General features: G+C 43.4%; 2 protein-coding genes across 16 annotated transcripts in view; both read right to left on the bottom strand.

The window, feature by feature from the left end:
* The window catches only part of FARP2 (FERM, ARH/RhoGEF and pleckstrin domain protein 2), a 142,409-nt gene extending 130,802 nt beyond the window's left edge, over nucleotides 1-11,607 (bottom strand). For 7 of the 10 annotated variants that reach the window (XR_008523157.2, XR_008523159.2, XM_024243123.3 and 4 more), the window contains exon 1: nucleotides 11,490-11,586. The gene's annotated coding sequence lies outside the window, so the exon portion shown is untranslated. Of the gene's footprint in view, nucleotides 1-11,489 lie in introns of all 10 variants that reach the window. The other 3 variants (XR_008523158.2, XM_063712631.1, XM_063712632.1) reach the window with 2 other exon arrangements.
* A 1,902-nt stretch (nucleotides 11,608-13,509) lies between these two features.
* The window catches only part of SEPTIN2 (septin 2), a 38,064-nt gene continuing 32,160 nt past the window's right edge, over nucleotides 13,510-19,413 (bottom strand). For 4 of the 6 annotated variants that reach the window (XM_063712414.1, XM_024242870.3, XM_063712415.1 and 1 more), the window contains 3 exons: nucleotides 19,350-19,407; nucleotides 17,340-17,470; nucleotides 13,510-15,567 (listed from right to left, as the gene is read on the bottom strand). In XM_063712414.1, coding sequence (XP_063568484.1) covers nucleotides 17,369-17,470; nucleotides 19,350-19,407 — 160 coding nt within the window. In that variant the 3' untranslated portion in view covers nucleotides 13,510-15,567; nucleotides 17,340-17,368. 6 annotated transcript variants of the gene reach the window in all.

Genomic DNA, 19,413 nt, shown 5'->3' with positions numbered 1-19,413 from the left:
AAAACTGCTCTAAAAATAAAATCTATTAAAAAAAAAAAAAAGGCCTGCCAAGGAACAAATAACTCAGAAATGACAGAGCTAGGACTTGGGCCCAGACTTGGCTACCAAAACTCTTCCCCTTCTGCTGGAAAATCAGCACATGGCTTTTTAGACAAAAGCATGTCCACCATCCACAGTAACGGGTAGGGGCTAACATTTCTATTTTGCAATTTAAAAAAATCACCTTTCCTAAAATATTTTTCACTGTCTGCTTTGGGAAAATAAAAAACTAAACTCCTTTATGACCAACCCAAGAAAGCAGAATATGAACTTAATATTTCACTATACTCGTCTAATATGAAAGTCCACTGCAGCATTGGGAACAAACTTCACTGCTGATGATGTTCAAATGGAATTCTTCCTCAATCCCTGGACCCTGGGGTGCATTACCTCTTTACTGCAGCACAGCAAGAGATGGATCCTTCTTTATTCTCTTTCTAAGCATTACTAACTTTTAGAATAAGGAACTAAATAGTCAATGTGAGGAAGCAGAGAAAAATGTCAAGACCTGTACTGTAAAGTAAGGCCTTCAAACTGCTAATGAGAAATGGCTGGCTGGGCAGGTGGGTGGGCCAGCAGGGCTTGCACACCCTCCCCAGAACACTGCTGCATAAAAACACACCAACACTGCTACAGTGTTGTCTGAAGGCAGTGTGGCCCGAGCATCACAGAAACTATGCTTGGGCCCAGAAGCTTGGGGAGAAGGGTGCTGCAGAACTCACCTGCACACACTTCTCCAGCAGGCGCTTCAGGATGGCTGTGTCACTTGCACAGAGCTGACCACTGAGGAGGATCCATATGTGGGCAACCCTGTCCCTTAAACACCAGGAAGGGCAGTCAACAACTCAAGAACTCTGCTGATGGAAGAGCGCTTACTGACACAGAAAGGTATCTACCAAGCTGTGATTTAAAAAAGACCAAATAAAAACGCAGGCGCTAATGGGGAACAAGGAAGGAGGCAGCAGCAGCTGGGGATGGTGGAAATTCAGGGCCAGCACGCTTAAATTTCAATTTCAACTCTGCCATTAACAAACTCAGTCACGGCACCACTTCCAGTCTCAGCTTTTTCAACTGGAAAATAACAAAGGAAGGGAAGGGTTAATCAGATATTTTTCAGGTCTAAGAATCCATGATTCTGTGATAAGGCAGCTCAATGTGAGAACAAATGAAATGTGTTCTTGATTTCTACTAATTTATAGTGTTTGGTAGCCAAAAATTAAATATACCCCATAAAATCATGTTATCACAATCTTCCTACCTTAGCATAATGCAACAGTGGCTAAATGTGTGCAAGAAAAGGAAGATCACTTTCAGACAAATTCAACAACATAGTATACACACAGACTAATTGTTCCAAAGAGATTTCTTTGTACATAACCAATATTTGAAAATCTTACTTTTACTCCCCAGGCTATTTTTTTTTAATTGCCTGAACACTAAACAGATGTATTATTTCCTTTAGAGTGTATTTTAGATCCTCTACAACCTGGTATCCTGATTTCATGTTAAACAAAATTCTACAAACTGAAAAACAGAAGTTTTAGGAGCTGAAGTGAATCTGGATAACTGATTCTCAATACTTCTGTGGGGGATGGTATGAAGCCATCCAATTTAACATCAAAATCTTTACAGAAAAAAGCAAGATCTGTATATGCTGCTTTGGTGTGAAAGTGAATAAAAGGTGCAAAACCAGGTGCATGGCATGCTAACCTCTGTTAAAAGAGGAAGAAAAAATATATATATATATATATATATATTTTTTTTTTTTTTTAGTAGTGATGAGGTCTCACTAGGTTGCCCAGGCTGGTCTCGAACTCTCAGGCTCAAGTGATTCCACTGCTTTAACCTCCCAAAGTGGTATGTATTTGTTTATATTAAAAAAAAAAAAGAGCATAAACCAAAAACTAATGAAAATGGTTACCTATGAGGGAGGAAGTGAAAGGGGTAAACAATGTTGGAAACTGTACACGGTGTTTAGTAGTTTTGATATGGGAACCTCATAAATGGTTTCACATAATTAGAAAGCAAAATTAAATCAATATTTCAGAAAAGCAAGTCCTAAAAACCCAAACGAAATGAAACAAATGGTCTTAACTGTAAATCAAGACATCAGCTAAACTAAAGAAAATTACTCCAAGTGACTTCAAAGCCCAGTAACTTCATTCTACATCACCAGGAAAATATATCCTAAGGAATAAAAGAATCACAAAGAAATCCGACAGGATAAATGACCTTGTCTCTTTGGTAAATGGCAACAAAAAAAGGAAACGGTGTGTGTATGTGTGTAACTACAAACTGCTAAGACATGTTATCTATAAGGTATGATGTTATCAAATGCTATATATAGGACCTTATTTGAATACTGAATCAAACATTTACAGATCAGAGAAATGCAAATGCTAACTAAGCATCAGATGATATTAAGAGGTTAATATTATTTTCTAGTGTTTTAGTGGTATTGTGGGTACATGAAGGGGAAAAAAGTCCTTCTCTCTTAGAGATGGATACTAAAGTATTTATGGATAAAATGAAATAATATCTAGCATTTACTTTAAAATAATCCAACGAGTTGGGGATCAGTGGAGGTGGGTATAGGAAAAAAAGACTGTCCATGTGTTGATTATTGATGCTGTATACATTGGCTTTGATTTATTATTTTCTCTACTTTTGTGAATGTTTGGAATTTTCCACAAGTCAAAACAAAAAACAAATCTAGCAATAATTTTTGATGTACATAAGGATTCAAGTAACCCATGCAAGAGTTCAAGCTGAGAGAGAGGGAGAGAGAAGCTCCTACTTTATGAAATCCTGGCCCAGTCTCTACTTTCCATAAGAAACTATAGCTTTGAAAACAAAGCTGCTTGCTCAAGGCCACAGACCTGATTTGTGCAGGGGTGAGACTAATATCCGGCACTGCTCCCAGTCCAATAGACTACAGTGCAAATTCTTCAGGACTAAAAAACATAAGACTATATTTACAGGGATCATTTCCAAAGTTCATTACTAGAGAAGTTTCTCTCAGGATGTAGAGCAGAAAAGATATATTAAAAATGACTGTGAAGGAACAGTTGTCAAGAAAAAATGAAAAGTATTAAAAAGATTAAAAACAAACAAAAAACTGATTTAAAGAACTGTAAATCCATGCATTATGAATTCACTCTTTCCTCCATTTTATTTCAGTTGCTGTATTTTTCACTAAAATTCCCACTTCTGTATATCTTCTATTTTCTTGCCAAGACTTTCTATATTTCCATCTGTTTCAAGAGCAGCTTTACTTCTTGGACTATTTTAATAATAGGGGCTTTATAAAGTTTTTTTTTTTTTTTTTTTAAACTGTAGCCTTAACAAATTTCCACAAACTTAGCAGCTTAAAATAACAGCCTTTTATTATCTCACAGTGTCTACGGGTTAGAAGTTTGAGTGTAATGTAACTCACCAGAGTTCTCTCCTTAGGGTCTCAAAAGGTGTAAGTCAAGGTGTCAGCTGACCTAGGGTCTTATGTAGATTTTCTTGGGGGAGAATACACTTACAGGCTCATTCAAGTCTGTGTGGGTATAAGACTGAGGTCCTTAGTTCTTGCTAGCTGTCAGCTGTCTGTCATTCTCATTCCTTGACTCATGGCCCCTTCCACCTTCCATGCCACAAATGTTATGCTGAAAACTTCGTATACTTCCAGTCTCTCTGCCTTCTCCATCTGCTACCAGCTGGAGGAAGATCCCGGCTTTTAAAGGCTCATATAATTACCTAAGGCCCACCTGGATAATCTAGACAACGAATCCAGGCTAGCTGATTCGTACCCTTCATTACATCTGCAACGTGCTTTTGCCAAGTCAGTCACATATTCCCAGGATAAACACTAGGAGGTCAAGCTCATGGAGGTCACAGATCTGCAGACCACAGTCAATCAGTTAATTCCAACACAGGCACCACCTCAGCTTTAGCCTGTGTCTTTTTTCACGAGTTATTTTCCTGGTTCTTCACATGCTGAGTAAATTTTGCATTGTATCCCGGACATTTTTAACATTACGCTCTTAGAGACTCTTGATCTTGTTTAAATCCTATGGGGAATGATGGTATTTTGTTGAGCAGGCATTGGCCTGGCTGGATTCAGTCCCCAAGTCCTGACCAGCCTTCTGTAGAACATGGTATCAGTGTCACTTTCACTTTCAAAGCCTTTGCAGTGTTCCTCAGCAATGTCCTGCAGTCCCTACTTGCTTGGTGGCCAGCCTGCCTTCCAGGAGATGGTCTATCCCACAGCTGAGTTCTGTCTTTGGCAACCTGTTCTGGGTCACATAACGCATGCATAGCTCAGTATTGAGCCTCTAAGTTAACTAACAACTTCATGGGGTCACTTTCCTGAGCAATTCCCTCTCTGGAATCTCCCTAGTATCCCTTCCAGTGACCTGGGCTCCCCTTTTCAGACTCCAACCAGAAACCTATGGCTTTAATTACTCCGTTTAGCCATGCTCTTCTTGTGTCTGCATCTTGCCTGGGACTGAGCTGCAGGAGGGAAGAGAATAAAAAGGCAACTGGGGGTTTTCCCCATTCCCTAAGAGTTTTAGGTGTTCACACACTCCCGCCACTGCAGGGCTGACCGGAGGAGAGGAAGCAAGAGGGGAAAAAATGACAGCTTTCTCCCACTTTCTGTCTTGGGGCCCAACTACAAAACTACTCTGTAGCTCTCCGTGTTGACACTGGGTACCTGCCTCCAGGTTTTGGACAGCCAGAGTCCAGGGCAGGGGATGCTGAAGGGAAGACAGGAAACTCACTACTGGTGCAAAGTGGTGCTTCAAAGTCTGGCCTTCTCCCCCATCCGCCTGTTATCGTTTACTTGTCGGAGTCCTCAACAGCTGCCCCATGAACATGTCCAGGTCTTACAGCCACAGACAGTGGGAGAGGCAGGATGGAATATGCTCCCTCCACCTCCCAGAACCACAGCTCCACATCCATGCATTTTAAAATATATTTATGGTGGTTATCATTGGGAGGGGTAAGAGGATTGATTTTTATTTTCTTCTTCTGAATTTTCTGTATTTGTCAAATCGCCTACAGTGATGAGTATACATTATCTTTGAAGTCAGATGGTTTCTCTGCAGAATGCTGCAGAAGTACTAATAGCTTTAAAAGTCTTAACTGATAGGGGCTACCTACAGTATGCCATTACTTACCTTCCAAGAGAAAGCTGGAATAACTGTCTTTCCCCTTAGAGATGTATTTGCTCTTCTTTCAAAAATAGTTCAATTAAAAATTAATATATATATATTTTTGAGATGGAGTCTTGCTCTGTTGCCCAGGCTGGCGTGCAGTGGCCCAATCTCGGCTCACTGCAAGCTCCGCCTCCTGGGTTCACGCCATTCTCCTGCCTCAGCCTCCCAAGTAGTTGGGACTACAGGCGCCCGCCACCATGCCCGGCTAATTTTTTGTATTTTTAGTGAGACGGGGTTTCACCGTGTTCTCCAGGATGGTCTTGATCTCCTGACCTCACGATCCGCCCACCTCAGCCTCCCAAAGTGCTGGGATAACAGGCGTGAGTCACCGCGCCCGGCCAATTTTAATATTTTTAAACACTCTCTGGGTTCCATTTCTTGTTCAGATACTGATACCTGTTTTCCAACATTCATCTTATTAACTACTATACTAACAAAGCAACTGAGATTTTAATCATAAAGGAGGACCAGGCGTGATGGCTCACGCCTGTAATCCCAGCACTTTGGGAGGTGGAGGTGGGTGGTTTACTTGAGGTCAGGAGTTCGAGACCAGCCTGGCCAACATGGCGAAACCCTGTCTCTACTAAAAATACAAAAAAATTGGCCAGGCGTGGTGGCGTGTGCCTGTAATCCCAGCTACTTGGGAGGCTGAGGCAGGAGAATCGCTTGAATGTGGGAGGCGGAGGTTGCAGTGAGCCAAGAGTGCACCACTGCACTCCAGCCTGGGTGACAGAGTGAAACTCTGTCTCAAAAAAAAAAAAAAAATAATAATAATAATAAAGGGGACAAGAGATTTATAAAAGCCCAGTAATTTAAACAATTTCTAAAAGTAGTTCCTCCTTCCCAAACACATTCCCACTAGCTCCTGGAAGATTCACTTAGCACCTTCACCTCACATTCCCCTACTGGGTTATCTGGCATCAAGCCAGGGACCAGGAAACTACCCCCACTAAAGCAGTTTGACTATAGAGCTAGTCTGGCTCAGGTTTCTGCGCCCTCACTTGCACCAACTCCTTCCAAGGTCCTGAGAAAGGCCCTAAGCAGAGTGTCCCTATGGTCATACACTTTTGTAAAATTTACCCCCAAAATATTCTAATTGCAATAAATTAAGACTACTGCCTTTTCCCACTGTAACTCTGCCTCCGTTCCTCTTCCCCTTCATGTCAGGTAGCTTGGGAGGGGCTGCTGGCATTTTTGAGATCCACCTAAGGGTATATTAAGTTGGAGAAAGACACTGAGTTTGGGTTTAACAGGCCACATTTATGCTGTTTACAGTTACTTCTACTATGCAAACTTAGATGATTACCAGCAATCTCAATGCAGGTATTCCTTCTAGAAATACTGCTATCACCCACTGTGCTGGTTCACCAGGGCTTTTATGAAATAAAGGTGAAGGGCCAGGGATCCTGTGGCAATGTGAATAGGTCCAATGGGGTCTGACTCAGGGAAGTGTGTGGGCAGTGGAAAGGAAACATGGTTTGAAATGGAGGGAGCCAGATGCTCGTTTGTGGGGAATTTACCATCAGACGTGCTAAAATATAAGTGAATAGATCAGTTACCAGAAAAATAATCAATATAGCAGTACAATTCTGTGTGCCTTAGATGTGTTTTTTTTTTCTTTTTTGAATGGAATTGTGCAAAACAGGATTTACCTGAACATCTGTTTTTCTGGGACACCAACCTGTAGCAGTACTAGAAACAGCAAATACATCTATATGTGAAACCATAAGTTTTATGTACCCTATCAACAATAAAAATTTATCAACTGTGCTAGAGGAATCACTGAGTTCTTTCTATATCCTGTCATATGAAAATGTAATTAAAAAGTACACAGCCAAAGGAAAAATATTATACAGGTGTGTTAGATAATTAACAAACGTTATTTTTCTCAATTTAGCCATTTGCATTATTGATCAGCTTTTTCAAATTTGTTACATTCTCATTCTAAATATTCACTTTTTTTTTTTTTTTGAGACAGAGTCTCGCTCTGTCACCCAGGCTGGAGTGCAGTGGCGTGATCTCGGCTCACTGCAACCTCCGCCTCTCGGGTTCAAGTGATTCTCCTGCCTCAGCCTCCTGAGTAGCTGGGACTACAGGCACATGCCACCATACTTGGCTAATTTTTTGTATTTTTAGTAGAGACAGAGTTTCACTGTGTTAGCCAGGATGGTCTTGATCTCTTGACCTTGTGATCCACCTGCCTCTCCATCTCTTGACCTCATGATCCACCCGCCTTGGCCTCCCAAAGTGCTATGATTACAGGCGTGAGCCACTGCTCCCAGCCTCACTTTCTAAATTAGTTTTTATTTGTAACTTTGTATTCTTTCTCTTAAAGAGTTCTCCCCTTCCCCCAAATTGTATACCTTCAAGCTCCATAAAACCTGGCATCTACCTCTGCCTCAGAAGAAATCTGATTAATTCATTCAAATATTTATTGAGTTCTATTCTGTTTCAGGCAAGTCTAAATGCTTAGGGATACAGGAATTCCTAAGAGAGAAAAATCCGTCCCTACATAGTGGACAAATACAAAGAAGAGAGTACCTAACATATATTAAATGGTGATTAAGTGCCTTGGAGTGAGTAAAGTCAGGATGGTAGAGAGGAAGTTGGCAGCTGGAGGGAGACAGGGAGGAGGCTTCATCAAGAGGACAAAGTCCAAGACGAGGCCTCAAAAACGCACTGGTACACATTACAACAGCTACCGCGTCCTGTATGACCACTACTGCAAGGAGATGCATGTCAAGCCCTTTGCTTATGTCATCTCATTTAATCCTCAAAATAACCATGTGCAGCTGGCATCAAGGAACTCAGGCTCAGAAAGGTTAGTGATTTGTTAGCAGTCACTCAGCTCCACAAGAGGCCTCAACCCCATCGTGATTGCACGGTGTGCACAGAGCACACAAAGATACAGAAGTTTAATTCAGAAAGGGAGACAACTGAGAAAGTAACCAGTACTACCTACCCACTGCAGTCACAGAGAGAGCAGAAAGTAAGAGGCAGCACCGCTGGCTAGCCTGACCCGGAGCAGCTTCCCTCACAGGGGAACAGGAGACCCGGTGGACAAAGGGCATAGTGTGTGCACAGGCAGAGGACTACATAGAAACTGCAGGAGCAGCTGGGAAAGGATGAGTATAGTTGGGCTGAGACACCCGAGGGGAGGTGGGGAGGTGGCCTGGGGTTGTGCTGTGCGAGCTCCAGTGAGCCAACTGGATGGAACCCCATACCTAAGTAGGTTTTGCAGCTGGGATAGGACATGACCACATTTTCGTTTTGGGAAGCAATCAGGAGGATGGGCTGGGAAGGGGAAAGATGGGATGAAGCAAGATTCATCACTGCATCCTACAACATTATAGGGCCTTTTTGTTTTTGAATTTTAAAATGGCAATAAACTAAAACACCAGTTTAGGGGAAAACAATTCATGACTCTTAAAATAAAACCACTTACATCACTCTAACTACCCTCCTGTCCTCATGTATTTTTACACTATAATTGCTGTGTACACACCATTTCAACTTTTCAGTTAAGTCACATTTTAAAGCATATTTCCATGGATCAAAATTTTCCTTGGATGGGAGGATGGGATTCAGCTTGCTGAAGCATGTTTACTTGCTATGGAGTACTCTACCATACTGACACAACAAAGTTTATCAGATTGTTTTGAAAAGTGTGATTCCAAAATCAAAATCTTTGCCACATACTGCTACTTTCCAAAAAGATTAGACCAATTTGTAGAATCACTGTCAACTAAACGCTCCCCAGAAAATCACCAAAGACTGGGCTTTATCATATTGCTTTGTAGGATCCTCAACTTTTCAACTCCCTGTGGCATTGACAAATACGCTATGGTCAAAGGACTCTATATTCTGATCTCAGAGAACATGACTGGAATCACCTCAGCTCAGCATCCAACGCTACAATGGGGTTTTGCCTGTATATGTAGCACTATGCTGTGTTTATGAAGCTCATGATGTACTGAGTAAAGGGGAAACTGGCAAGCTGATATGAAAGTGGGTGAAGGAAAAATAAGAACAAAACTGAAAGGGTAAGCAGCAGTAAGAAAAATCTGTTACTGTCTGAATATAGAAGAGGTATTGATGTGACTAGAAGCAGGGGTGTTTGGAAAGGAAGGAAGCAACTGAATTCTTTGGGCCAAATGGATTTAAATGAGCTCACATGGAATTGCCCATGCATTGATCTTTGCTTTGGCAATCCAGTTCATATCATTCCCTCCAAACAGGATAAGTTTGCTTAATTATTGCCTAATTTTTTCTCAACTGTTTTTTGTAAATATCCAGGGTTAGCTTGTTCTACTTTCTACTCGGATTATTTGTCCACCTGATAATAATAATGGCTAACATTTATTAAGCACTTACCTTGTGCCAGGCATCTTGTTAACACAGCTTTTTTTATTTTTTTTTTGAGACAGCGTCTCGCTCTGTCGCCCAGGATGAAGTGCAGTGGCACAATCTTGGCTCAATGCAACCTCCACCTCCTGGGTTCAAGTGATTGTCGTGCCTCAGCCTCTCAAGTAGCTATGATTACAGGCATGCACCACCAGCCCAGCTAATTTTTGTATTTTTAGTAGAGATGGGGTTTCACCCTGTTGACCAGGCTGGTCTGGAACCCCTGAGCTCATGCAATCTGCCTGCCTCGGCCTCCCAAAGTGCTGGGATTACAGCCACAGTGCCTGGCCAAGGCAAGTAAATTTTAAACTCATTTTTTGAATAAGGAACCTGAGGCAGAGAGAAATGAATACACCTTATATCAACTTCCTCTTTGGGAAAGGAATTAGTATAGAAGGAACCTGGAAATCTACTAACGACTGATAGTCCTATAGGTAAATAAGCCAGCAAACTTCTGCAGTCCAGGAAACTGCATCACCAGCATTTAGTTTGTTAATAGTGAACCATCTAATGAGAATCTGCAACAAGGATAGGGCACATGAGAAGTACAGATGGTATTTGCAAGTACCCTAGGTGTGACCCTAAACTGGTCATTCCACCTCTCTCAACCTCCCTTTCCTCTACTTTAAAACGGGGCTGTGCAACTTGGTCATGTCTCTGAAGAGTTTTGGAAAACTATGTAAATAACGAGCATGAAGTGCTTCCTAAACCTTTAAGGACCTCAAAAAAACAAAACAAAACAAAACTTTCAACAAGCAGATGTAGAAAATTTAAATTATATTTGGCCTACAAGTAAAGGTTACTCCATGCTTCCCTACCTCAAATGTCCTCTCCCATCTCTCTGGTACTGAGAAAATCTGTGTCGCCTGTTATAAGGCAGTCTACACAAGACCAACACGCTAACCCACTGCCACCTCAGGGTTATCAAACATTTACAAAGTGGCCCAGACAAAAATACCCCTACAGAAACAAAACAAAAACAAACAAACAAAAACAAACCCAGAAAGAAAAACCACCCTTTAAAGATTTGGCCTTGGGTTTTAAATCTGCCCATCCTTTTTTAACACTATGTATTGACAATCTCTCCTTCAATGATGCCTTGTTCTAATTTCTGTTTTTCAAATCCATTAGTGGCACATGATAGGCCAGGGGTTGCTGCCATAGCGTAAATGGAAAAGGTGCCTGTAATCTGGGTGTGTAATGTACTGGGCCATATTCTGGTCCCCAGTTTTCATGGGTTTCCCATGGTAGGGTACCCACTGGCCTAGGAGTATTTCTAGCCCTTAGTGGAGTAAAAATATTAACACCTAACACTTGATTCCCACCTTTAAGATACAATTTAAAGAAATGCTAAAAAGGCAAACGGCACAAATTGCCTCCACCAGGCACCTCCAGGCCCATACCGTGCGGGTCCCTATGGCCCACTCTGGGGTGTCCTTCCGGGGTGGGACACTCCCCGGCCCACGGCCCTGCCGGCCTCCACGGGGCACCGCTCAACCCGCGAGTCCACGCGGGACACTCCCCGGTCTACAGCCCCACCGGCCTCCTCCACGCGGCACCCCTTAACACGGGAGTCCACGCGGGCCACTCCCCGGCCCACCGCCCCGCCTGCCCCCAGGGAGCAGGCTCTCTACAGACGGACGCTCCTCTAACCCGGACCCGCCTAGGAGCTCCAGCCGCCTCACGAAAGGCCTTCAGAGGCCGGGCGGGACCATCTCTGGTGGACCGCGGCCTCAGCGCCCGCCCCGCCTGGGCCTCTCGCCTCGGGCCTCGGGCTTCGCCGCCCACCCGGAGAGACCCACCCCGGCCCCACGCGCCCAGGCCGCTCCACCTCCTCACCCTCGGCCTCTCGCTCGCCCGCCGCGTCCTCACCGGCCTCGCCCGGCCGCCGAAGTCGCGAGCAGCAGCCTCCAGACTCGCGTCGGCTTTGCCTGCTCCCGACTGCCCGCCGGCCGCCCCCGCGCCGCGCGCCCCGCCCTGACCCCGCCCCCGCGCCGCGGACGCGCAGTCGATTGGCCTGCGGGGCGCCAGGGCGGAGCCTCCCCATCCCGCGCCCTGAAAGCGCAAGACCGAGTTCTGATTGGTGAACGGACGGAGAAGGGGCGGGACCAGGCAGGCAGCGACGTAGGATATAAATCTGTGCAGCGCTCGGCTCGTTGGGCGGGGTGTCGGCTTGCTGAGCGAGGCAATGTTCTAGGCGAAGCCTGGGCTCGCTGGGCGGGATTAGATCTTGGGCGGGGAGTCGGTTCGTTGGGCGCGGCTAGGTCCTAGGTGGGGAGTCGGCTCGCTGGGCGGGGCTAGGTCCTGGGCGGGGAGTCGGCTCGCTGGGCGGGGCTAGGTCCTAGGTGGGGAGTCGGCTCGCTGGGCGGGGCTAGGTCCTGGGCGAGGTCTAGGCTCGCTGGGCGGGGATAGGTGCTGGGCGAGGCCTAGGCTCGCTGGGCGGGGATAGGTCTTGGCCTGGGCCTTGACGGCTCTCCTTGCACCCTTTGGCTCAGTACCTGGCTGCCAGCCTCCTCCTTACTCCTACGCATTGCATCCCTCGTGGGACTACAGGGACCGAAGGGGATCATCGAAGGATCGCGCGAGGGTGTGCTAAGGCTGAGACAGGCTGCTCCGTGGTGGCGGCCAGGACGGCCTTCCTCTGGCCTAGGGACCCCTACCCGAGAATGGAAGCCTGACTTGCTGTAGCATACTTCCCTTCTCTTGAGAGGTTCATTGAACTCCTATGTGTTCTCCAAGACCCTACCCATCGTGCTCTCCTAGCCCGGCCCTGTCACCCACTGTCACCATGTGGCTGTTGAGGGAATAATTAACTTCAGGAAACACCCGGGCACTTAAGAGACTCCTCCTATGGTGCTATGGATTCCAGAGTGAAATCTGACCCTTCGTTTCCCAGAAGCCCAGACAGGGGAACCTCGTTTCTCCTGAGACAACTATGGGGTCTGAGACTCAGGCATACCAAGACTGGGCTCAGCTGTGGGGGATGCTCCCCTCATGTGCCACCCACCTCTGGGGCTTTTCCTCTAACCAACCCCAATGACACCACCAGGCCCAGAGTGGTGCACACATCCCAGAACAGAGGATCCCTGCCTGCAGACGGGCAGGGCCGGGTGGGGATAGTGCAGGTGAGAGCCTGGCCAGAGGGTGGTACTGACCCCTGGTAGGCTACAGGGTGTGTGCTGGAGACCCGAGGCTGGCAGTCTGGAGGGAAGGCAGCAGGTGTGGCAGCTGTCTGTCAGCTGAGGAACTAGAGAGAGCAAGAGTTTCAGTACCCAGGGGTCTGTCTATAAGGAAGAAGCTCAGAAAACACTGATAGCAAGGTAAAAGGGGCCCAGGTGGTCCTGGGATGGTCAGTCCAGTGGGCAGCAAGAAGGCTAGAGGCCTTGCAGTGTAGGCATCCAGCCACCCAGATCAGTTCAGGTTTCCAGTTTCCTTTACTCAAGTGGCAGAGCCGCCTTAGCCTATTCTTGAAAATTTATAGGTTAGAAATTTCTTCCTAGATATATTTCAATCATTCACTTACATTTCCAGTAATTTAGTAGTTGCTATTATCAATGCGATCTTTCTTTTCTCACTACATTTTCTAATTAGTAAATAGATATCACTGACCTCTTAGTGTTAATTTTCACCAGATGTCTTGTACTTTCTAAGTACATGATCTGATCACCTGTAAATAATTCCTTTCCAATCTTTTGTGCTTTCTTTTGGGCTGGATCTCCAATACATGCAAAGTTGTCCAGTACTGATGCTATTGATGCAAGTAATTTTTCTTTATTTTATACACAGATGTTGTCAAGACTTTGAATTTTCCCAGAAAACCTCACAACTTTCCCTTGCAAATAACCAAGAGAAATACTCATTTAATATCTAAACAATAGTGCTTTATTGATAAAAGGTTAGTTTAAATGGATACAAAATTGCTGTGTAAAATAAGTGTTTTCAAAATACATTTCTATAGGTAGAGACTATCTCTTAGTAAAAGAGCAGTTATCTATTATCAAAAGTATGTATTTAGATTTGGGTAGTAAAACCAAAGGGGATCAGAGGTGTAGCAGTGTGGGTCCTCCCTCCCTGCACAGCTGTTACCAGGAGGCAGCGTGCCTGAAGTACTTTCACTCACATATGCGGGGCTTAGTCACCAGCAAACTTGTTTTTCTTTTTTTACAGATTTTCCAGCAAAGTTATTAAATGTCAAACTCAAATAATGGACTCTGCATGGATGCACTCTGAAGTCATGGAACACTTCTTCTTAGTTACCTTCACACAATAAGCCATAACATATAGCTTTTGGCTATTCACAATTAAGCAACAGTGAAGGGCAAAGTTAGCAAGAACACCAGATTATTTTCTGTAGCATACCTTCATAACTATTATTATTTAACTGCCTCATTTTATGTTTTTTCTAGCCCCCACAAAAACCAAAAAACCCTGTCTCATCCTCAGATTAAGCATTTTCTCCATCTCCCTACACAACCATTGTCTCCTTTCATTTGTCACTTTCTGGGGTTGAATTTCCCAACTTCAGTAGAAATGATAAAAAAGGTAACCGCTGGAGTGTACCATAGGGAGACACAAGAGGAAAGGTGACACTAAGGCTACAGTGCACAGAAAACAGAGCAGGTGTGGCTTCGACTGTGTGGACCTGCCCACTAGCCTATGCTACAGATTTGAAATGCCTTTCACTTTGACATGACACACAGTTTATATCACACAAAATGAATGAAACGACAATGGCTAAAAATAAACGAGACAGCCTGCACACAAAAAAATGATTACTGCTACTTTCCTCCCATCAGAAAATTACTTAAAAAGGGAGTATTTAAAGGAAACACAAATCAGGCGAACCCGGTAGGCATCAGAGGTTCAGGGCACCAAGGCCTTAGGGTGGGAACACTTTTCAATGCAAGCCGGGCTTCAGGGGCACGCCCACCAACAGACCCCAATTTCCACAGGGGAGGCAGATCTTCTATACCTACAGTTACAGAAAATACACTAAAGTGCAGTATAAAATATAAAAAGGTTGGATTCTGAATAGACCAACTGCTAATTTTCCTTAAAAAAATTTTTAATTTGGTTGAGTAAAAATATTTACTGAATCTCATTTTGTAGGTAAGAGTCTTATTTGCAATACGAAAACTGGAGCTCATGACTGCTTTGATTTTCTCTGTAGCACAGGATAACCAGTATTAGTGGAGAACACTACAAAAAGTGGCTTGCGGTGAGTTCTTTGCATAGTGGTTTTAAAAACAACCTAGCATCAGAATTAAGAGACTTCTTTAAAACTCACCTCTAAAAAAGCTGTTTAAGTATAAAGATATATCTCATTAGGAAATTCTATTATGTTTTATTTGGTTAACAGATAAAATCGCAGACGAATCAACAGTATAGAATTATAGCAGCAAAACTGGTTTTAGGTGTTGTGTACAAACATAAAAGCAAGGAAGCAAAGAGTCTCTAAGTGGTGTGATGTGGTAAGCAGATGGCCTTGCACCAAGTCAGTGTCTCTTTCTACATCACTAGGCACACGCCTCTACCACTAAGGAACATTATGGCTAAATCTGAATGTTCTAGATATAAATCAGGAGTTCTCATCAATGGCTAGTCAGTTGTTAAGTCAGTTAAATCAAAGAAATTCAGTATTAAGTATACATGCTGATTCTTGGAAATCAATTCTAACATTAGTGGTTAGGGAGAAAGAAAAGGAAAACATTCACCTCACAAAATACAGAGTATAACACAGCAATGAAATACATATGTTAAAAGTACTTCATACAAAAAACACATCAAAAGTCTTTTAAAAATTAAATTCTCAGGCACAGGTACTGTTAAAATGTGGATGGCACTCTCTCAAGGATTGAAAACACACAGCTGGATCATGCATCTGGAATGTTTTCTTTTTTATCCAGGAAAGTGTTTTCTAGAAAAAAGAAAACAAAACACACTTAAGTGGGAGTGAGGCAATGTCTGCTGTGTTAATCATTAACAGTTCTACTTTTCTCCTTAACAAAGGTCATAAACTGAGCAAAAGGCAGGGCTTACATGACCACAAAGATAACTAAATCAAAACGCCATTCATGAGGCTCTTGGAAACTGGAAATGCTGCAAAACTAAAAAGTATACAGAAATAAAATTTTATCTATCTAAAAGTAAAATTTTCATTCCATAAAGGTTGAAAACCAGAAGCTCAGAGAAAATAAGGAAGCACCTGTCACTGCTTCCTGCTTCAAATGAGCTGCATCGCTGAGGCATCCTTGTCTCTTTCCACTGTACCCTCACTTCCCCAGTCACATGCCATTAACTGGTTATGCAGGACCAGCCTCTAGAGTCAGCAGGCCATCGTTTAAAAGTCATGGCACCATCAGCAAATACTTTTAAACTCTCGGAGCAGCAACAATTTCCTCATCAGTAAAGTGTGAACTGAGCACATACCCTCAGGACTATTCTAAGGTGTCACTGTGATGATGAAACTAAAGCAACCAACTTGGACTCAGTTGGGGGTGACATGGATGTTTTCTTTACAGTAACTTATTAAACTGTACATACATATTTTTGTGCATTTTGTGTAAATACTGTATTTTACAATGAACACCTTTCCCAGTAAGCTGCAAGAGGGTGTGGTGACTAAGGCTCCAGCTAGTCACTCTGGGTCCTTCCTCAGCCACCTGTCCACATGCTGTGGAGGCCTCAAGACTCCCTGCCTTCTGCCTAACCCACCCTGCCATATGTCAGTGAAGGCTCAAGTCCCCTCCCTGTTTTCATGAGCACACTCATGCTTCCAGAATGAGGTCCCTGAATTGTAGTAGAGACCTTCCACCAAATTCCCAGCGTTTCATCCTCAGATCTCGGCCAACTCAAACTCTCTTTCAAGCTCTAATCAGATCTCTTGTATGAGGTTTGTTTGCCTTTACCCCAGCTCCATGTGACCTACCCTCTTCTTTGGACTCCTAGGTCATTACCTAACTTTACCTTTCATGCTTTTCCTCTGGCAAGTGATGGGAGTGGCCACCTGGACAGTTCGGAGAGACTGCCTGTCCATAAGATACATAAGATACAGGGGAGTGGGCATGTGCCTTTTCCTGGTCCTGAGTCTCTGGAGTCTGCAGATTCTTTTCAAGCAGGCAGACCAGCATACACCATGCCAGACAGATATCTATTCACTAATGACCATCAGTCGGGACAAAGCTATCTGAGGAACAAGAGGTCAGCAGTCACCATCCAGAGAACCCTTATTTACCTCGCGTAATTCTTCCTCCTTGTGCCATCTTTACTTTTAATCTGTACAAGCTGTTTTAATAACATATTTTTATTCCCTTTAAAGAGATGTTTTAACAATTAACAAATTTCCAATAATACAACTAATAAAGGTGCTTTAATACATAATTTCCTTCTAACGTTGGTATTTGCAAGCTTAGAAAACAACCTGCAAATGTACCCCAATAAAATAAAAGTTGAAATTATTTAAAAAAAAAAAAGAAGAGACAAAAATATGAAAAATCTTTACTAGAAAGTAGGTGGCAAAATAGTGGCTTCTGTTTTTCAGGAGCAATCTCTTCTCGTTTAAGATTAGTGATGGAGTTACTTTAAAATGCAAAATACTAATGAGGCTTGAGGAACCTGTCATATTTAAGCTGACACAATAATGTTAGTAACAACTGCCTGTCTTCCAGGCTAAGGGACAATAGGGCCTACCTCTGACTTCTTGATATGCGCACATCACCTTACACGTGGTGCCCGAGAGACCCGCCATCGCCATCCCCGCCCTGCATCTGCATCTGCATCTGCGCCTGCATCCTCGCAATCATCTCCTGCATGCGGCGGAGCTGTGAACACACACACGATAGGTTGTCAAGGTTTGCTGTCTTTGAACATTATTTCTGGGTGTTCTGTGATTCCTAAAATTTCAACTTCTACACTTTCCCAAAACATGACAGAGTTATTATATAAAGACTTTTTACCAATCAATAAAAAAACCAATGGCTAAAGAGAAAACCAAGTAAATGATACAAATACGCAAGCCAAATAGAAACAATAACCAAAGAAAGATAAGATAATATGATAAATTTTCTTAAGACGGAGTCTCAGTCTGTCTCCTAGGCTGGAGTGCAGTGGCGCAATCTCGGCTCACTGCTACCTCCGCCTCCCGGGTTCAAGTGATTCTCCTGCCTCAGCCTCCTGAGTAGCTGGGATTACAGGCATACACCACCACGCCCGGCTAATTTTTGTATTTTCAGTAGAGACGGGGTTTCACCATGTTGGTCAGGCTGGTCTCAAACTCCTGACCTCGTGATCCGCCCACCTCCGCCTCCCAAAGTGCTGGGATTATAAGCGTAAGCCACCGCGCCCGGCCAATATGAGAAGTTTTCTAACCTAAAAGGAGGGAAAGTGACTGATGACAGTGGGAACTGCAAAGTAAAGGGGAATGGGAATGAGTTAGCTTTTCTGGAGGGCAATGAAGGCCTCACAGTAAAAATAATATATATACATACATATACATATACATATATTTTAAAGGGATGAGATCTTGCTCTTTCACCTAGGCTAGACTGCAGTGGCACACTCATAGCCCACTGCATCCTTGAACTCCTGGGCTTAGGGGATCCTTCTGCCTCAGCTTCCCGAGTAGCTGGGACTACAGGTGCACGCCGACATGCATGGCTAATTATTTTTTAATTCTTTTGTAGAGACGGGGGGGTCTCACTCTGTTGCCCTAGCTGGTCTTAAAACTCCTGGCATGAAGTGATTCTCCCACCTTGGCCTCCTAAAGTACTGGGACTGTAAGTGTAACCCACAGTGCCTGGCCAAAAATAGTAAATGTTAATTCATCTTTATCCTTATCATTATGATTTGTATGTGTTCAGAAATGCCTCCAGGAAAGTATTATAAAACATTTAACTAAATTTTCTTCAGGTGATTTTGTGGTTATTTTTAACATTTAAGTATCTGATCAATATTGAATTAATTTGACCAAAGAAGTATTTTCTTTTTGTTTCCAAAAGCTAGCCCATTATGATCCTATTGTTTACTGAATAATGTGTTTACCTTCCAAAACTCCAGCAGATCTGAATGCCACCTTTACAAAAGAGCATCTTTCCATATTTATGATCTACTTACAAAAATCAGTGACATTACTAAATTGTCTCCAAAGTCTTTCAGCTAAATATATGAAGCATTATGTATGCTATGTAAATATCCATGTTTATTATTATATATAGATGTGTGTTATATGCATCCTTAACAAATTAAAAAAGAAAAACTATAAACTTTAAGTTAATTACCAATGATATCTATGGATGTAAACAAAACAGCTTTAGTCACAAGAACAGTACTTTTTGGCTGGGCGCGGTGGCTCATATCTGTAATCCCAGCACTTTGGGAGGCCAAGGTGGGCAGATCACCTGAGGTCAGGAGTTTGAGACCAGCCTGGCCAACATGATGAAACCCCGTCTCTACTAAAAATACAAAAACAACTAGCCAGGCATGGTGGCGGGCACCTGTAGTCCCAGCTACTTGGGAAGCTGAGGCAGGAGAATCACTTGAACCCGGGAGGCAGAGGTTGCAGTGAGCCGAGATCACGCCACTGCATTCCAGCCTGGGCAACGGTGCAAAACTCTGTCTCAAAACAAACAAAATAACCAACCAACCAACCAACCAACCAATAGTACTTTGTAGTACTATTGAGGTAAGTAGAAAAGTACTTACCTCAGCTTCTTTTTCCAGCAAGATCTGGTCTTTATTCATGTCCTCATTCTCCACTTTCCTAAGA

The sequence above is a fragment of the Pongo abelii genome, chromosome 11 (assembly GCF_028885655.2).
Source record: "Pongo abelii isolate AG06213 chromosome 11, NHGRI_mPonAbe1-v2.0_pri, whole genome shotgun sequence".
NCBI lineage: Eukaryota > Metazoa > Chordata > Mammalia > Primates > Hominidae > Pongo > Pongo abelii.
Note: the sequence above shows the minus strand (reverse complement) of the source record. Positions and strands in the feature narration are given on the sequence as shown.